General features: G+C 42.1%; 1 protein-coding gene across 1 annotated transcript in view; it reads left to right on the forward strand.

Annotated features, from left to right (window-relative positions):
• Positions 1–89: 89 nt before the first annotated feature.
• The window catches only part of LOC115093118 (sodium/hydrogen exchanger 2-like), a 161,704-nt gene continuing 146,159 nt past the window's right edge, over positions 90–15,634 (forward strand). The window contains exon 1 of the mRNA XM_029604834.1: positions 90–642. Within this exon, the coding sequence (XP_029460694.1) occupies positions 351–642 (292 nt within the window). The 5' untranslated portion in view covers positions 90–350. The remainder of the gene's footprint in view (positions 643–15,634) is intronic.

The raw sequence follows: 15,634 nt of genomic DNA on the forward strand, positions 1-15,634 counted from the left end.
GCAGCAGCAGCAGCAGGAGGAGGAGGGAGGGGAGAGAACGGCGTCACAGCAGGGCTGGGGAATTAGCGCTGAGCAGGGCAAGGGGTGTGTCCTTGCGCACCTGCTCAGGGAGAATGTAGCAGTACTGCCGGACTGTACGAGCAGGAAGTCCACCGGGATCGCTTGCATGGGGGGGGGTTGCGCGTTCAGATTGTGTCCTTATTTTAAACACCTTTAAAAAAAACAAAAAAAAACCTTGGAATCTTAGTAGCATGGCTTCTTCACCGAAAGCTGCCGCTTTGCTAAGAAGGGCTCTGAAGCTTTAGAAGTAAACTGTTTTAACAAAAAAGTGTGCAGGCAAGAATAAATAAATGGGCGTCCTTGACCTCCCCGAGCTGAGCCGTCGCTCCTGTCTCGCAGCCTGGCTGACATGGCAGGTGCTGGTGCCCTTGGCCGCCGCCGCCGCTGCTGCGTCTGGGTCCTCCTCGGGCTCCCCGGTGGGGGACGCCGGCTCAGGCTCTGCCAGCGTGAACAGGAATGTGGCGACTCCGGTGCCCTCGGGCGAGGAGAGCCGGCTCCCTGTGTTCACGTTAGATTACCCCCATGTGCAGGTCCCCTTCGAGATCACCCTGTGGATACTTCTGGCTTCTTTGGCCAAAATTGGTGAGTGACTTCAACCCTTACTGTTCTGTGATTCTTTAAGAAGTATTGTCAAATGCTGAACGTGAATATTTCCTTCCTATTAATAAAGGGCTGAAAGGAATTAGCAAGCAAGTGCATGGACAATATTTTGCCAGAAAAGATGTGTTTGTGAAGATTCCATGTCCTAGCTTAAGGTTGCAAATATATTCTATGTATTATTTAGTGTCTGTAGTTATTTATTTATATGATTTGCATTCTGCTTTTCATGCACTTCAAATCGGATTACATTCAGGTACTCTAGATATTTCCCTGGCCCGAGAGAACCGGCAATCGAGGTAGATTCCAAGATTTATTTTAAATTGTCCCATTTTAAAGGTTTAAAATGCATGCATACATATGGCCTTTCTTAATGTTCTTTTTGCAGGGTTTCCCCATCTGTTTCCCTCTGCTAATAAAGAATAGTATATGTCCTACTTTGTGAAGGGCTGTAATTAATTAGGATCTTTCTTCTTAATACATTCGTGGATTGAAATGAAAGGAAGACTCTGAATTTTCTCCTGTTCAATGGACCCAGGAGAATTAATGGATACAGCAAGAGACTATTTCATTTGCCTCCTTAAATTGTGTTGTCCTAACTACATTTTCAGATATCTTGTGATATCTGTCTCAAGAAATCAATGGAAAAAAAATATCCATGCACAATTATGGTTATAAAGACTCACACCAAGATATGGTGCATTAATATTAATCACAACGCTATTTTTTTGTATTCAATTAGCACTTATGAACCAAAAAATGTTTTTGCTATGAACTCTGTGCTTAATATGTAGTTATTAGGCTGATATGATCATTAATGAATGTATATATATATAGTACAGTAATAGTTCTCAGTCTCTGAACAGCATCATGCCAGATCAGATTCATCTTGTGACCCACTCACTATTAGATCAAGTTTCCTGTTAGGGAAATAAGGAGCAAAGCACAATGTGCCAGCTCGTGTGTGAACTTTACAGAATAGCAAGCAGCACCCAGTTCCACCAATTTCTCTCTAATTTCACAGCACTTGCTCTCATCACTGCCCACTCAAAAGTCCTCCCTCTTGAGTTCTCTTCTCTGTATGGTATGCATAGGCTACTTCATTTTCAAGTTTTATTTTACTGTTCTAGGGAACGTGTCAGTGTTTATTATAATGAAACAGAAACTGGAGGAAATCAGTGAAGAAAAATCTCTCCCCCCCCCCCCCCTCCCCACACTGATTTTTCTCCCATTTTTGTTCATTATAATAAACACTGATAAATGAAATCCTTGGAAAAATAAAAGAAGACCTGAAAACGAAGGTCCGTAAGTCTGCACTATGTCAAAAGTTCATATGCCAAGGTATCGGTGCTGCTCATTGATGAGTCCGTTCCGTATTTGAGTATTATGTTGTCATTCATGTAGTTCTTTATGTAACGTGCTTGCAGCTCCTCCGAAGCTCTGGGAGTAGCCATGTCAGGGGAAAAAAAAAGTCACCAATTACCTCTCACACTCTGGATCCAACAGAGTCCTGTTGATTGTGATGTCACAAATGGCACCAAACAGATCCAGTTCTGCTCCTTTGCAGAAAGAGGATCCTCAAGGAGGTATCTTAAAGTAATTTGGTTTACATGAATTCCCAGAGGGCGGGTACTACTGCTTGCAGTATGTGGCTTAGAAACATTAAATAGCACAGGAGATTTCACCTGTAGCAGATAAAGCCTAGGATGCCTTAACAACAGTCTGCGTGTTTTAAAATTCTTTATTCTAAATATATACATAAATAATGTCTTTTAAGTGTCACAGCTCCACCTTTCCATCACTATCTGAAATTTAACTTGGGCAATATGAAAGCTACAATTTTGTAATACCTTATTTTCATTAGCTTACACTAGACACAGGCAAGCAATAGAAGCTTGGATGAAAAAGTAAAACAGTAATAACTGCTCATTGATTATGTTAAATATATTACTCTGGATGAAGAACCTAGGGTTCCTCTAAAAGGTGCTACTTTTTCACTAGTTGCTTCTGAATGGCACCTGAAAGATAATTAGCATAATGCATGGTGAATTTTAAAGGTCAAGTCTTGGCCTGCAGGAAATCTGACATGCAATTTGCATTGTAAAATTAGATACATTAGGACAGGATCTCTAATTTTGATCATGGAGGACTGTAAACAGATCTGGTTTTCAGAGTAAATAAGCTATGCAAATTAGTTTTGTTCTTAGGCCATTTGAATGTAAATACATCTGATGAGTATTCATAATGGATTGTCTGAAAACCATACCTGTTTGTGGCCCAGATGTTATAAAATAGAAAACGTGTCAAATAGCTGTATAGTAGTGGTCTAACAGGAATGATCGTTATCTATAGTCTGTATAAAAATAATAAAATATAAGTAGTAAAAAAAAAAAGTCAAACATTCAACATATATAAATAAATCACATTAAAGAAGATTAGCTATAAAAGGAATGAGTATAATGTCAAAAGAGGGTAACCCACAGGAAGGACCAACCTTACTGCATGTACTGTTCAAGCATCCATGACTGAAATTATATTATCCCAAAGTGGGTAAAGGTATGGAAATACGGAATAGCAGTAGGTAGAGTTGATTCTATGTTTATTTTTGTCTTAGGTATCTGAGACATTTTCTATGAGATTAATTGCGTTGGTCATTCCCCCATTGTTCCTCTGCTTAATGTAATATTTTAGTGAATATAATTTCTTCAAGGGAGTATACGTTATAGATTTTAAACATGTACATTAGGGATATGCAAATCATTCCAAACTGAGCTAGGTGGATTTGAGATTGCTGGAAAAGTTTGGATTTTTCCCTAGATCTTCTCAGAAAATCTGTTCGTTTTATTTCCTATGGATCTATTGGTCTACTAATCAAAGAAATCTAATATGGTTTTCCTTGGATTCCCTTCTGATTTTCCCAATTATCTGCCACAAATGCACTCTTTTCTCTGTTAAGAAGCTTATCATTTCGACTTGACAAACCTTCATAATTTTCATGTTTCTTGAACTAAGTGGTAAAAATCTTTTAAAGAAATGTGAACATCTCTACTGCACATTATTTTCTGTAACAAATGATGTAGAACAATAATTGCATTTTTCTTGCTTTCTAATCATAACTGACCTCCAGTTGGAAAACAGGGAATTTAAAATGTTTCTTTGCTGAGCAGAGTTTTACTCACCTTCCAATAGTAGCCAAAAATAATACAATCTATGAATAAACATTCAAATAACTTTAGGAAATCAGCTGCCATTTCAACTAGACATTCTTTCATATCACATTCCAGTACTCTCTGCTGTGGCCTTTGGCAAGAACTGTGATACTTCCTCAAAGAATATAATGGTGTGATGTCATAGAGGATTTTTCTTTTAGGAAAAAATATTTATTTTTAGCATTCAGTTAATCCACACCAGTGGGTTATGCACCTCTACCAACAGATGAAGATGGAGCAAAGCTGACATCACAATGTATATACTCCTGCAGTGACATCAGCCTGCCAGTATTCTCCATCTCCAGCAGATGGTGGACGTGCATCTTCCTACTGGGGATTGTTTAAAAAAAAAAAAAAAAGGAAAATATTAAGAGAAAAGTAAGAAGGAAATTAATTCGCCCCATTCTCCTGTGGTGATATATGGTCTTACCCTCAATTGAGTTTTCCTGAGGTGATATCTGCAGATCCCTCCCTTAGCTGAGTGCCTTGGTCTGGTAGCTGGTTTTCTGGCATGAACAGTTGCCAGGAGAGAACCAGCTGAGAGGCTAGTGGGTGCAGGAAGCCAAATGTGGTGGTGAAGGCATTAGCCCTCTCCCCCCACAGCCGGAGACAGACTCTATACTTGGCCAGGACGGGCTGAGCTCAGGTAAAGAGCAATTAAAAAAAAAAAAAGGAGTGAGGGTTTCCATTCCCCTTCTGGTCTCCAAGCATCAGCGTGCTGATCCGACGTCCACTCCTGCCTCCAAGAGACTTGAGGAGTTGTGGCAGCTTGGCGGGTTGAGCAACCTTTTGGCTAGTCCCTGCTCTCAGACGCCACATGATAGGCCGCGGCGGCATTCACACGCTTTTCTGCATACAAGTCTACCACAAAACTGACACCGGTTCATGCTTGCGTGCCTGGGTGTTCGTTCAGATTGGCGCCTACCTGGACCACCCATTGGACATTTATATATTGGGTGTCCGTAAGGGAGTCTATTGGACAGACCTTGTTTTTTGGCACCCTATCCTCGTTCGCTTGTACGGTTGCACAGCGAAGCGCACAATTGTCAGATGCTTTGGGGAGTTTGCTGCTAGCGGGTGTTTACCCTTGTGCTGCTCGCCATATTCAGGCATTTCAGCTTGGCGTCCCTCCTAACTTGTGCCAACGCTGCTTGCAGGCTCAGGGAGAGTTATATCCGGCTGCTTTTACTGAGCTCGCACTTCCCAGCGTGATGCGGGAATGGGACCGGCGGGGGACCTGTCAGAGGTTTTGCCTGATTTTTGGGCTCCCCTAACTGGTTCGCCAGCAGGGGAAGGCTTCTCAAGTGAGCGCAGGACTGACTCTTTTCTATGCACAAGTCTGACGAGAAACAGCTTGGCGGGTTGAGCAGCCTTTTGGCTAGGCCTCGCTCACAGGTTTTGCTCGGTCACTGCGTGGTAGTCCTAAGAGGACAGGAATGCATACTGCAGATCCCCGCATGCCTGGTGCCGCAGGTAAGCGTTGGAGTTCATGTGCACGTGCTGCCGGACCCAGTTGGCATGAATGATGAATGCGACCCTTACTCCCTGGAGGATGGAAAATTCCTTCGGGGTTTGGAGCCATATGAAACAAGGTTACATTTTTTTCCAGAGAGCTATGAGTTGCCGGCTAGGATCTCCCAGGCACTGAAGATGCTAAGGGTGCCGGGTGCTGATTCCATATCTGAGCTAAAGAAGAATCCCATTTAGATTCCTTGCATAGAGCATTATGCAATGCTATTCAAGAATTGATGTATCTTGAATGGGGAGCCCCGGAAGCTAATTTTAAAGGGGGGACAAGCCTTGCTAGCCGAGTAGTCCCTGGATCCAGCAGAGAGAGTGAGAGAGAGCAGTTGCGCTTCCTGAAAGTGAATGCGCTGGTGTGTGCCATCACCAAGCAGATGACTATCACTGTGGAAGTGGAAGTGGGAGCGGTTTGAAGGAAGCACAGGACAGAAGAATTGAGACTATCCTTAAGCAGGCCTTGAGGCGGTGGCAATGAATTGCCGATGGCCTCTTGCTGCTCCCTGGAGGATTGTGCTTGCTTGCTTGCTCTTTCTAAGGAAGCGATGAGTCTGGTTTGAATTTCAGGGCAATGCCCTATGGCCACACCACCCTGGATACACGGGGCGGGTTAGGGAATCTCGGGCCGGGGGCCAACATTTATGCGCACAAATCCTGATTTTAAAACCAGCGAATGCAGTGTGTGTGTCCGGCTGGTACTCGCGTGCATTTACTTCTTCTCTTTTTTTTCAGGGGTAAGTCAGAGTAAAACTCGTTATAGCCAAAAATTGACTGGGTGAGGAGTCTGGGTAAACTGAGGGGGAGAACAGGCTGAAGAACCAGAGGGGTTTTGATGACCTAGTGATAGACTGGACAAACTGGTGGACTAAATGGGCAAACTGGTTACTTCCTTCGTGCGTGTAAGTTTTAAAAAGCTGATAAGTCCTAAGGAAAGATAGGCAAATAACATTTCCTCATTTAACAGCTTAAAATCAGGAGCACGCATACCCGCGTTAGGTGAATTTTATATTATATGCGCCCACTTCTGAGGATGATTTAAAATTCCACCCATGTAGTCAGGCGTGCTCATTTTAAAATTAAGGTCCCTGGGTGCTGCAATTGCTGCAAAATTAATCTGCTCGCATAATAAATGGCCAGAGTAAATATGACCATCTGACCCAGTACTGGTTTCCTTTCCCGAGTTAACCATTCAAGCTAGAATAAAATACAAAATCCTAACTATGCTAAATAAATCAATCAGCAATACTAGTTTCCTGGCCAGGCACGGTTTTACGGGTTTACACTCCACAGTGCGTTTCATGCTCCCAAAACAAAAGGTTTATTAGAAGTGCCAACAGTGCACCAAGCTCATCTGGGATAGACTAGTCCCATAGCTGGACTGTCTCTGGAATACCATGCCAGAGCACTTAACAACAATGTTGGACTTTAAAGCAGTCAAGAAAGCCTGCTAGCAGAAGTTTGGAACAAACATCTGAAGACCTTAGTATGTCCGAGTACATCCTAAAAGCACTTTTAAGAAACTGAAGCAGAGTTAAATTGAATTACCTTCTGTGGTAAAAAGTAAGACAGCACATAAGAAAAGAACCCCCTTATAAACATGGCTGTCTTCAAAAGAAACAGCAATGTTGACCATATAGATATATTAGTTTACATGTTATGTTTTAAGTACTGTCTAAGTAATTTTTAAATATGTAAAACCTTTTGTAAACCGTCATAATCAAGGGAGTGTACGGTATAGAAATTATATTTTAAATAAATATTTAGCTCTTTAGACATAGCATCAGTAAATTATTATTACTGTCTTTTTCCTGTGTAGTTCATGATATATTTCTTTTATAAAAAATATATAAATAGGTGGCACAAAAAAATTACTGCCATCAGTGTAATTTAATAGAAACAGGATTTATTAATTTACAAAAGTCAATATTTAAAAAAATTGATAACTCACTAACACACAATCATAAACAAACCACATAAAATACACATACACAACATCCAAAATACCAACACTCTACTAAATAAGAAAGAACATAACATGAGATTTGCCATACTGGGTCAGACCAAAGGTCCATCAAGCCCAGCATCCTGTTTCCAACAGTGACTAATCCAGATCACAAGAACCTGGCAGGATCCCAAGGGGTAGAGAGATTCCAAGCTGCTTATCCCAAGAATAAGCAGTGGATTTCTGCAACTCTACATTAATAATTTTTAATGGACTTTTCTGCCAGGAACTTTTCCAAACCTTTTTTTTTTTTTTTTTTTTTTTTTTGAAACCTTTATTTATCACAGTTTTCAATAACATGAATCACATCACAAATAACCTCTTGAAATTTGTTACAGATGGGTAAGATCCCCTGGTCCGTGACCGTGGATCATGATAGAAATAACAACAATATGAGACATCTGATATAGAAGAAGGAATGATGATTAACAATATTGAAGGGGATGTGTTGAATACAACAAGAAGTTATTACTTTCCAGCTTGCTCGATTCTCCCCTTCTCCCCTTCTCCTCCCCCCCTCCCCCCCTTTCCCTCCCCCACCCCGAGCGCTATGAAGGTTAAGATGAAAGAAGGATTAATACAGCACCAACAGCCAAAGACATGAAGTATAGAAGTAGGAAAACATAAAATAATCTTATCTGATGAGTCTCAATGGTAGCCGAACACGTGAAATAGAAAATAAACAGTCAGTGTTCAATTGTCTTTGTGTGATTTGTCCGTGGGTAGAGTTGCAGAGGTCGACTGCTATTGTCTAAACCAGCTATAACTAGGTCTCCCAGGACAAAATCTGAGTAGCAGGATTAACCTAAGGGTCAGAAATTGAGAATAACAGCATCCTCAAATTGAGGAGGCCAGGATTTTGCTGCGAGCCTTAGGGTTGAGAGACAAGAGGTATGGATTCCACATGTCCAGGTAGAGGTCATAGCGTCGTTGAGATGGCGATGTCTTCGCTGACATATGCTCAAAGATGGCCAGTCTGTGAAGTCGTAACCTCCACTGCGTAATTGAAGGAGGTTCCTTCGCCAGCCACTGAGTGAGGATGGTCTGTGTGGCCAACAAAAAAGCTTTGCATAAGAATTGGCCCATGGGATAAGTAGTTGGGTCCGAGAGCGTGTTTTTGATGATGTGCAGTAAACAAAGTTGCGGGTTCAAGGGCAGATTAAAGGCTAGAAGTCCACTCAGGTAACGAAGGATCTTGGTCCAAAAACGCTGAATTAGCTCACAGTCCCAAAAATTGTGAATCAAAGTCGCAGGCTCCTTACCACACTTAATACAAGCGGCTGATGGCGTCAGCTTCCACTTATAAGCGAGAGTAGGCGGGATATAAAGTCTGTGCAGTAGCTTAAACTGAGTTTCCCTCAATTGTACATTTTCAACATAGGTGGCAATGCGCTGAAAACCTTTAGTTATATGAAAGGGAGAGACTTGGCAATGTAAGTCCTGGGACCATAAGGCCGCCAATTTTATAGCCCTGTCCGAGGAGATCAGGAGGTGAAGTTTCTTTACCATTGTAGAGCATTTCCTTGAGTTCGAAGTAGGCATGAGGAATCTGTCCAGGGACTCGTGTATAGTGGTATCAGTGGAAGAGCGTCCCCCACTCCGTAGGAAGTGTCGGATCTGCAAATAAGCAAAAAATGTAGTAGAAGGGAGATTAAAGCGAGACTGTAAATCCTCAAAGGAGTGGAGACAATTGCTCACAGGATCAAACAATTGATGCACATATTGCAGTCCTAGCACGGTCCAATGTTTAAAAGCAGATGCCTCCCAGCTAGGTGAGAACGCTGGCAACCCCACAATATTAGCGAAAGTGAAGGTCCCCCAGGAGATGTGGAGTTGTGTGCACAATCTCTTCCAGGCCGTGCGACAGGCTGTAAAGTATGGAAAGTTTTTGATATGAGCAGGTAGGAGGGATGGCGAAGCCCCTAGGATGTTGCATAAATCAAAAGGTGCGCACCAAGCCTGAAGTAAGGGCCGTGGAATCAAAATCTCCGTAGCAGCCACCCAGTCTTGCAGATGACAAAGTAAAGTAGCCACATTATACAAATGGATGTTGGGGCACATCAAACCTCCCTCAGACAATGGGCGCATGAGCAAACCTTTTTTAAACACAGCTACACTAATAGCTTTCACCACATCCTCTGGCAAAGAATTCCAGAGCTTAATTATGCATTGAGTAAACAAATATTTTCTCATATAAGTTTTAAATGATTTACCTAGTAACTTCATTGTGTGTCACCTGGTCATTGTACTTTTTGAAAGAGTAAAAAACTGATTAACATTTACTCGTTCCATTCCACTCATTGTTTTATAGACCTCTATCATATCTCCCTTAGCCATCTCTTCTCCAAGCTGAAGAAAACCCAATATTAGCAGAGAAGAGATTTTTAAAATTTCCCTTAATGAATGCTGACTCTAGGTTGCAAAAATATAAAAATGAGTCACTCAAATGAAGGAGAAAATGTCAATGATTTGGTTGAATATTGCAAATGCGATAACACATCCCAGACCACATAAATAATCACAAAGATAAAGCAATGAGGACAATGCTCCAAAATAATAACATTCACATTTCATTGGACAGTTTTGTAGTTCTTATCAAGATATGCATTAGAAGGTGAATATCGCCAAAGTAAGAGCTCCAGCATCAGGAGAAATCACAGGATCCTGAAAATTCCAGCTGACTCCAACAAAATGGTAACTCTGAGGTGTATGTAAGCCCCAATGTGGACTATGTTTTAGGTTTAAGGGCTTCCTCAGAGGGATGAAAAAGATACTCAACAACCACACATCAAATATAAAAAAATACAAATATAAAGAATAAGTACAATGCTCAAAAAGCAGGGGTTCCCAACCTTTTGGGCAGCATGGACTGCTTTTCAGCCTCCAAACATTTTTCAGACCCCCACTTGTATCTCTTTAATGTTTACATGCAGTTAAATGCCATACGGAAAACTGATTAATGTAATAACAAATATCCAATTATTTATTTATTTAAAACCATGTGGCCAGGCCCTCCATTCTGCCACTAAATATTCCCAGTTCGATTTACAGAAATATAACGTCTTGAGCTATCCATCCCCTCTTGCCCTCCTCCCACTTAGGAGAGCAGGGATTGGTTACTCAGGGCCTTTATAATCAGCCATTTTGTGGTTTAAGAGTGTGGCTAGCTTCATTTTAGAGCAAACACCAGAGAAACAAGATGTAGACTTTTTTTCCTCCCTGCTGAGGCCTCCTGCCTCATCAGGTTTCCCCTTTTGTGTAGGGGATTGCCCTCTGTGCACAACCTGCCAGATGATCCCTAAGTATTTAGTTCAGTAAGATAGATTTTTGCTAGATTTTCCTTTGGGGCAAAAGGGGTCTTAAGCCAGAGGACTGAAGACGTATGCGCACCACTTTACTCACTAGGTAGGCAAGACCAGTGACAGATCTTCCTGAGTGAGATGTGTGATGGCCGAAATGTATCCTGGTTTTCAAGAAGGAAAATACACTTTTTGTTGTGAAGAGGTTTTAAGCCACCCCTTGTCACTGGGAGCCTGGGTGGATCAGCAGGTTCCCTCCCAAAGACTTTGCAACCCGAGGAATCACCATTTCAGATCCACTTAATAGAGTCAAGGAAGAGCGAGGAGACCCTATCCAGATTCTCCACTAACTTGGGTCCAGGACACAGGACTGGGTGTTTGGGAAGACGCTGGACTGTAAGGTAGGATTGTACTATGCTAGCAGGGGGCCCCTGACTTAGGAATCACGGATAAGCCGCTGGGAGAGCTTGGAGTGTCCAATTTACATCACCATGGGAAGCTCAATCAGTGTGCTGAAAGGAAAGGACACCTACCCACAGTGAAACACTCTATCTGTAAAGACATTATCTGTAACTGCACAAGTATTTAAAGATGGACTTTTATTTGCCTTAAATCAGTAAATTATTATTTAACACCCAGCACTTGGTCCTGTTTAGTTATTCATAGCATCTCCACAGCTACAAAAACACACAAGGGACACAATAGCGTTTCTTTCATTGTCTGGACCATAAATGAGTCTACCCCTCCCATAGAAAGAATCTCCTCCAGGGATCAAGAGTAGAGCTGGGAAGGAGTCAGCTAGCCGGAGCAGCCCGAGGTTATAAATACAATTGTGTGCTCTTGGGACTAAACTCCTCAGGTAAGGGTTTCAGACATATCTAGACTGCTTTCCTGATTTAAATTAAATTACCCAATGTGGTGTACAACAATAAAATAGTCATAAAACATCAGTCAGTCAGAAAACACTTAATTATCAACAATACAAACTGGACTTGTGCCTTTCCTCAGTTCCTATTACTGATCGTCTACCAGGTCTTTTATTTTTTGGAATTTCATAAGAGCTTGTTCCTCCCTAAATATGCAATCCAGCATCACCTGTAATCTATACAACCTGATATTAAATAAGGAATGGTTTCTGATATGAATTGTGTTCTCCCTCTTGCCTTCCCTTTATGACCCATTCCCAAATGCCTTCCCCTCATCTCCAGGACCCTTTCTGAGTGCTCTCCCTTCTGGTTTCCTCCCATGACCCCTCCCCAATGCCTTCCCTTCTCCATGGCCCCTTTTTTATTGCCTTCCTTCCTGTCCTCTCCCTCCATTCCCCTTCCCTGGTTCTCCCACTCAAGGCCCCTTCCTGCACTCCTACATTCCTCCTGCTCTTCCTCAATGGCCCCTCTCTGAGTGCTGCTCCCCCCGCTCCATGAGGTCCCATTCCCAAGTGTCTTCTCTCTTTCCCTCCCCATAGCCCCTTCCTAAGTGCTCTGCCTCATCTCCTAACCCTCTTGCAGCTCCTTCACTAGCTTTCTCCCTCCTTCCCTCTCCCCATAGTTCCAGCCCAAATGCTTATTTATTTATTTGGATTTACTGTTCAACTTTTTGAATAAGAAATTCACTCAAGGTGGGGCGCTCTTGCGCTGAGACCAAGATGGCTGCTTGAGATTTGGCTCTGAAAGAACTCATTCTTTCGCAATGGGGTTTCAGCATTTTACAGCGATTATTCACCTCTTAGCAGCCCGTTGCTGTGTGGTTAAGCATGGCATCTATCAAATCCGGGAAAATAGAAGCTGTGTTTGCGGCAGCGACCAGGAGCAAGAGAGCGAAGCAAGATCCACCTTCCCCGGATAAGGCCTCTCCGCCTAAAAGCATGGCATCTGCAGACCTAGTGCTAGCCAAACTAAACCAGCTTAAGGACATGCTATAGTCCAATATAGATACTACTACAGCGATCCGATCAGACCTTCAATCCCTGACCTCTCAAACTGAAAATATAAACACAAGACTGGAAGATATCGAAACACAGGTTTCATCTCTACTACTCACCATCGCACCACTCCCAAAACTGGAGAACGAGGTAGAGTCACTGAGTCACGACCTGGAAGATCTCTCTAATCGGAATCGCCGGAACAATGTTCAGCTATTAGGAATCCCTGAAGGTGCGGAAGGTAATAACCTCATTCAGTTCCTTACCCAGATGATTCCTGTTATATTGCGTATCAAATTCTCTCTCCCATTTGAATTAGAACGGGTGCACTGTATACCGTCGAGAACAATTCGTAATTCCAAGTACCCGAGACTTAAGGTCCTGCGCTATCCGCAAGCGCTGCAAATTTTTGAAGCAGCAAAAACTAATTTGCCTCTCAACTATCAAGGGACTTCAATTTTATTTGTCCCAGACCTGGCAAAAACCACAGCTGCAAGACGCAAGGCCTATCTAGCGCTTCGACCCAGACTTCATTCTTTAGGTGTGAAATTCGGCCTGTTGTACCTAGCTATGATGTGGGTTACCTATCACAACCAAACCAAACTCTTCTATGTTCCTGCGGACCTAGATGAATTTCTGAAATCTTTTGAACAGGCTTTCAGATGGTAACCTGAAAAGATCTCTGATATGGGTTTTTTTGGTTTTTTTTCACTTTTGCTCACACTGTTACTTAAATTAGTAACTTATTTTTATTTCACTCATTTTCCACCTTGAGGCCCTTTTTTTGCTTTTTGGGCTGCTGGCTCCTAGAAAAGGCGCTGGCTAGCTATTTTTGTCATTTCCCATTTATATACTCTACTTGGCTTTTTAGCCATTTCATTTTGTTTTTGGTTTTCTCATTGTACGCTATAGATACTCTTTTTTTTCCTTGGATCCTAAGGGCTCAGTCTCTCTTTTACCTTGTCATTGTGATTCCTACTGCCAGCCACTCCATCCAGTCTCATCCTTTTCATAGAAGGTGTCCACCATAGATTCGATCATGATTGCTTCACTGAATGTTAATGGGTTTTCACATCCTATTAAGCAAAAGAAGGTCTTGACTTATCTCCATTCGTTGCAAGCAGACATTGCTGTAATTCAGGAAACCCACCTCTCAACAGCAGAATCACTCAAGCTTAAGCAACAATTGGTGGGTCAAGAATTCTTTAGTCCAGCGAACAAAAAAAAAAAAGAGGCACAGCTATCCTGCTTCACAAACGTCTCGATGCCACTATTACCCTCCAATCCGCTGACATTAATGGAAGATGGAATCATATACAAATACAAATCCATAAATAACTCTACACAATTCTTAATCTTTATGCAACCATTGCAGATATCCCGAGTTTCTTTCAGGATGCCTTTGCTCAACTACTTTCCGTGGAATCCTCCCCATGCATCATAGGCAGAGATTTCAACCAGCTATTGGATCCCCTATTGGATAAGAAAACAAAGGCCCGCTTCATTAAATACAAGTCCACCCAAACATTACATCACCTCATGGACCAATTTGGGCTTGCTGACCCTTGGCGGCTGCAGTATCCTACAACGAAAGATTTTACCGTCTACTCTTTCCCACACTCCTCGTATTCACATATAGACTTTTTCTTGACCTCACACAGTCTGATTCCTCACATCACATCTACTCAAATATGCCCTAACTTGGTCTCAGATCACGCTGCTATTCTCCTCAAATGTAACCTCCGCTCGCCTATTTTGGTGGACAAACAATAGAGATTTAATTCCTCACTCTTATCAGAGCCTGACTTTCCTGACTTCATAAGGAACAAAATGGCAGACTATTTTCAGCTTAATTCTACCAGCGATGTGACAGCTGCTACTTTATGGGAAACTTTTAAAGCTACGCTACAAGGAGAGATAATCAGCTATTCGATCCATCAGGGTCGCTCTCAAGCAAAGGAACTGTTAACTCTTCAGCAAAATGTTGCTGAATTGGAGCAAATTCACATTAACTCTCCTACAGCTTCCTCACTATTAATATTTCAGAAAGCGAAATATCAATATAAACATCTCAGCTCACAGGTCCAACTTCACCTTTTTCATTCTAAAGCTCAATACCACACTGGGAACAAAAAATGTGATCATTTATTAGCCTCCTACCTCAAGAAAAAGTGTGAAAGGAAACGAATCGTCAAACTCGTCTCCCCTTCTGGGCAGGTGGCCACTACGGATTTTGACATATTACATGTATTTCGTGAATTCTATGCTTTGCTTTACCAATCTGAAGCTTGCCCATCTCAGGAAGTGATTCAGAACTTTTTTCTCACTTCTCTCACCCTACATTAACCTCAGAGCAGATGAATCTACTGGACACGCCATTTACATCTGAAGAAATCAAATCTGCCATTTCCTCTCTTGTTGTTCGCAAAGCGCCTGGACCACTATGGATTTTTACCATGCTTTCAAGAAATCTCTCACGCCTCATTTATTGACTTACTTTTCTTCTATGCTTTCACAAAGTTCTACCCCCTCTGCTTTCACTGATGCTTGCATAGTAGTAATTCCAAAGCCGGACCGGGACGACACCAACCCGGCCAATTACAGACCCATTAAATACGGATTACAAAGTTTTCGCAAAGATCTTAGCCACTTGTCTTTCCAATGTTATGGGTTCATCCAGATCAATCAGGTTTCATCAAACGTCAACTAATAGCCAATAATACTCGATTGTTTGTTTTTTCACATACATGAATCTCTTTTCTCCTCCCCTGTCCCAGCGCTGCTGTATCACTAGATGCTGAAAAGGCCTTCAACCGCGTTTCTTAATAACCACACTCTGTTGGTTTGGATTCGGGCCTAATTTTATAGCCTGGGTTCAGTTCTTATATCATTCCCCCAAGGCCTTTTGGTACATTAATAGTCAGGCGTTTCAACCTTTTCAGTTATTTAGAGGCACTTGTCAGGGATGTCCTATCTCACAGCTTTTGTTTAATTTGGCTTTGGAAGCACTACTGCTAGCCATACA

Source organism: Rhinatrema bivittatum, chromosome 5, assembly GCF_901001135.1.
Source record: "Rhinatrema bivittatum chromosome 5, aRhiBiv1.1, whole genome shotgun sequence".
Lineage (NCBI taxonomy): Eukaryota > Metazoa > Chordata > Amphibia > Gymnophiona > Rhinatrematidae > Rhinatrema > Rhinatrema bivittatum.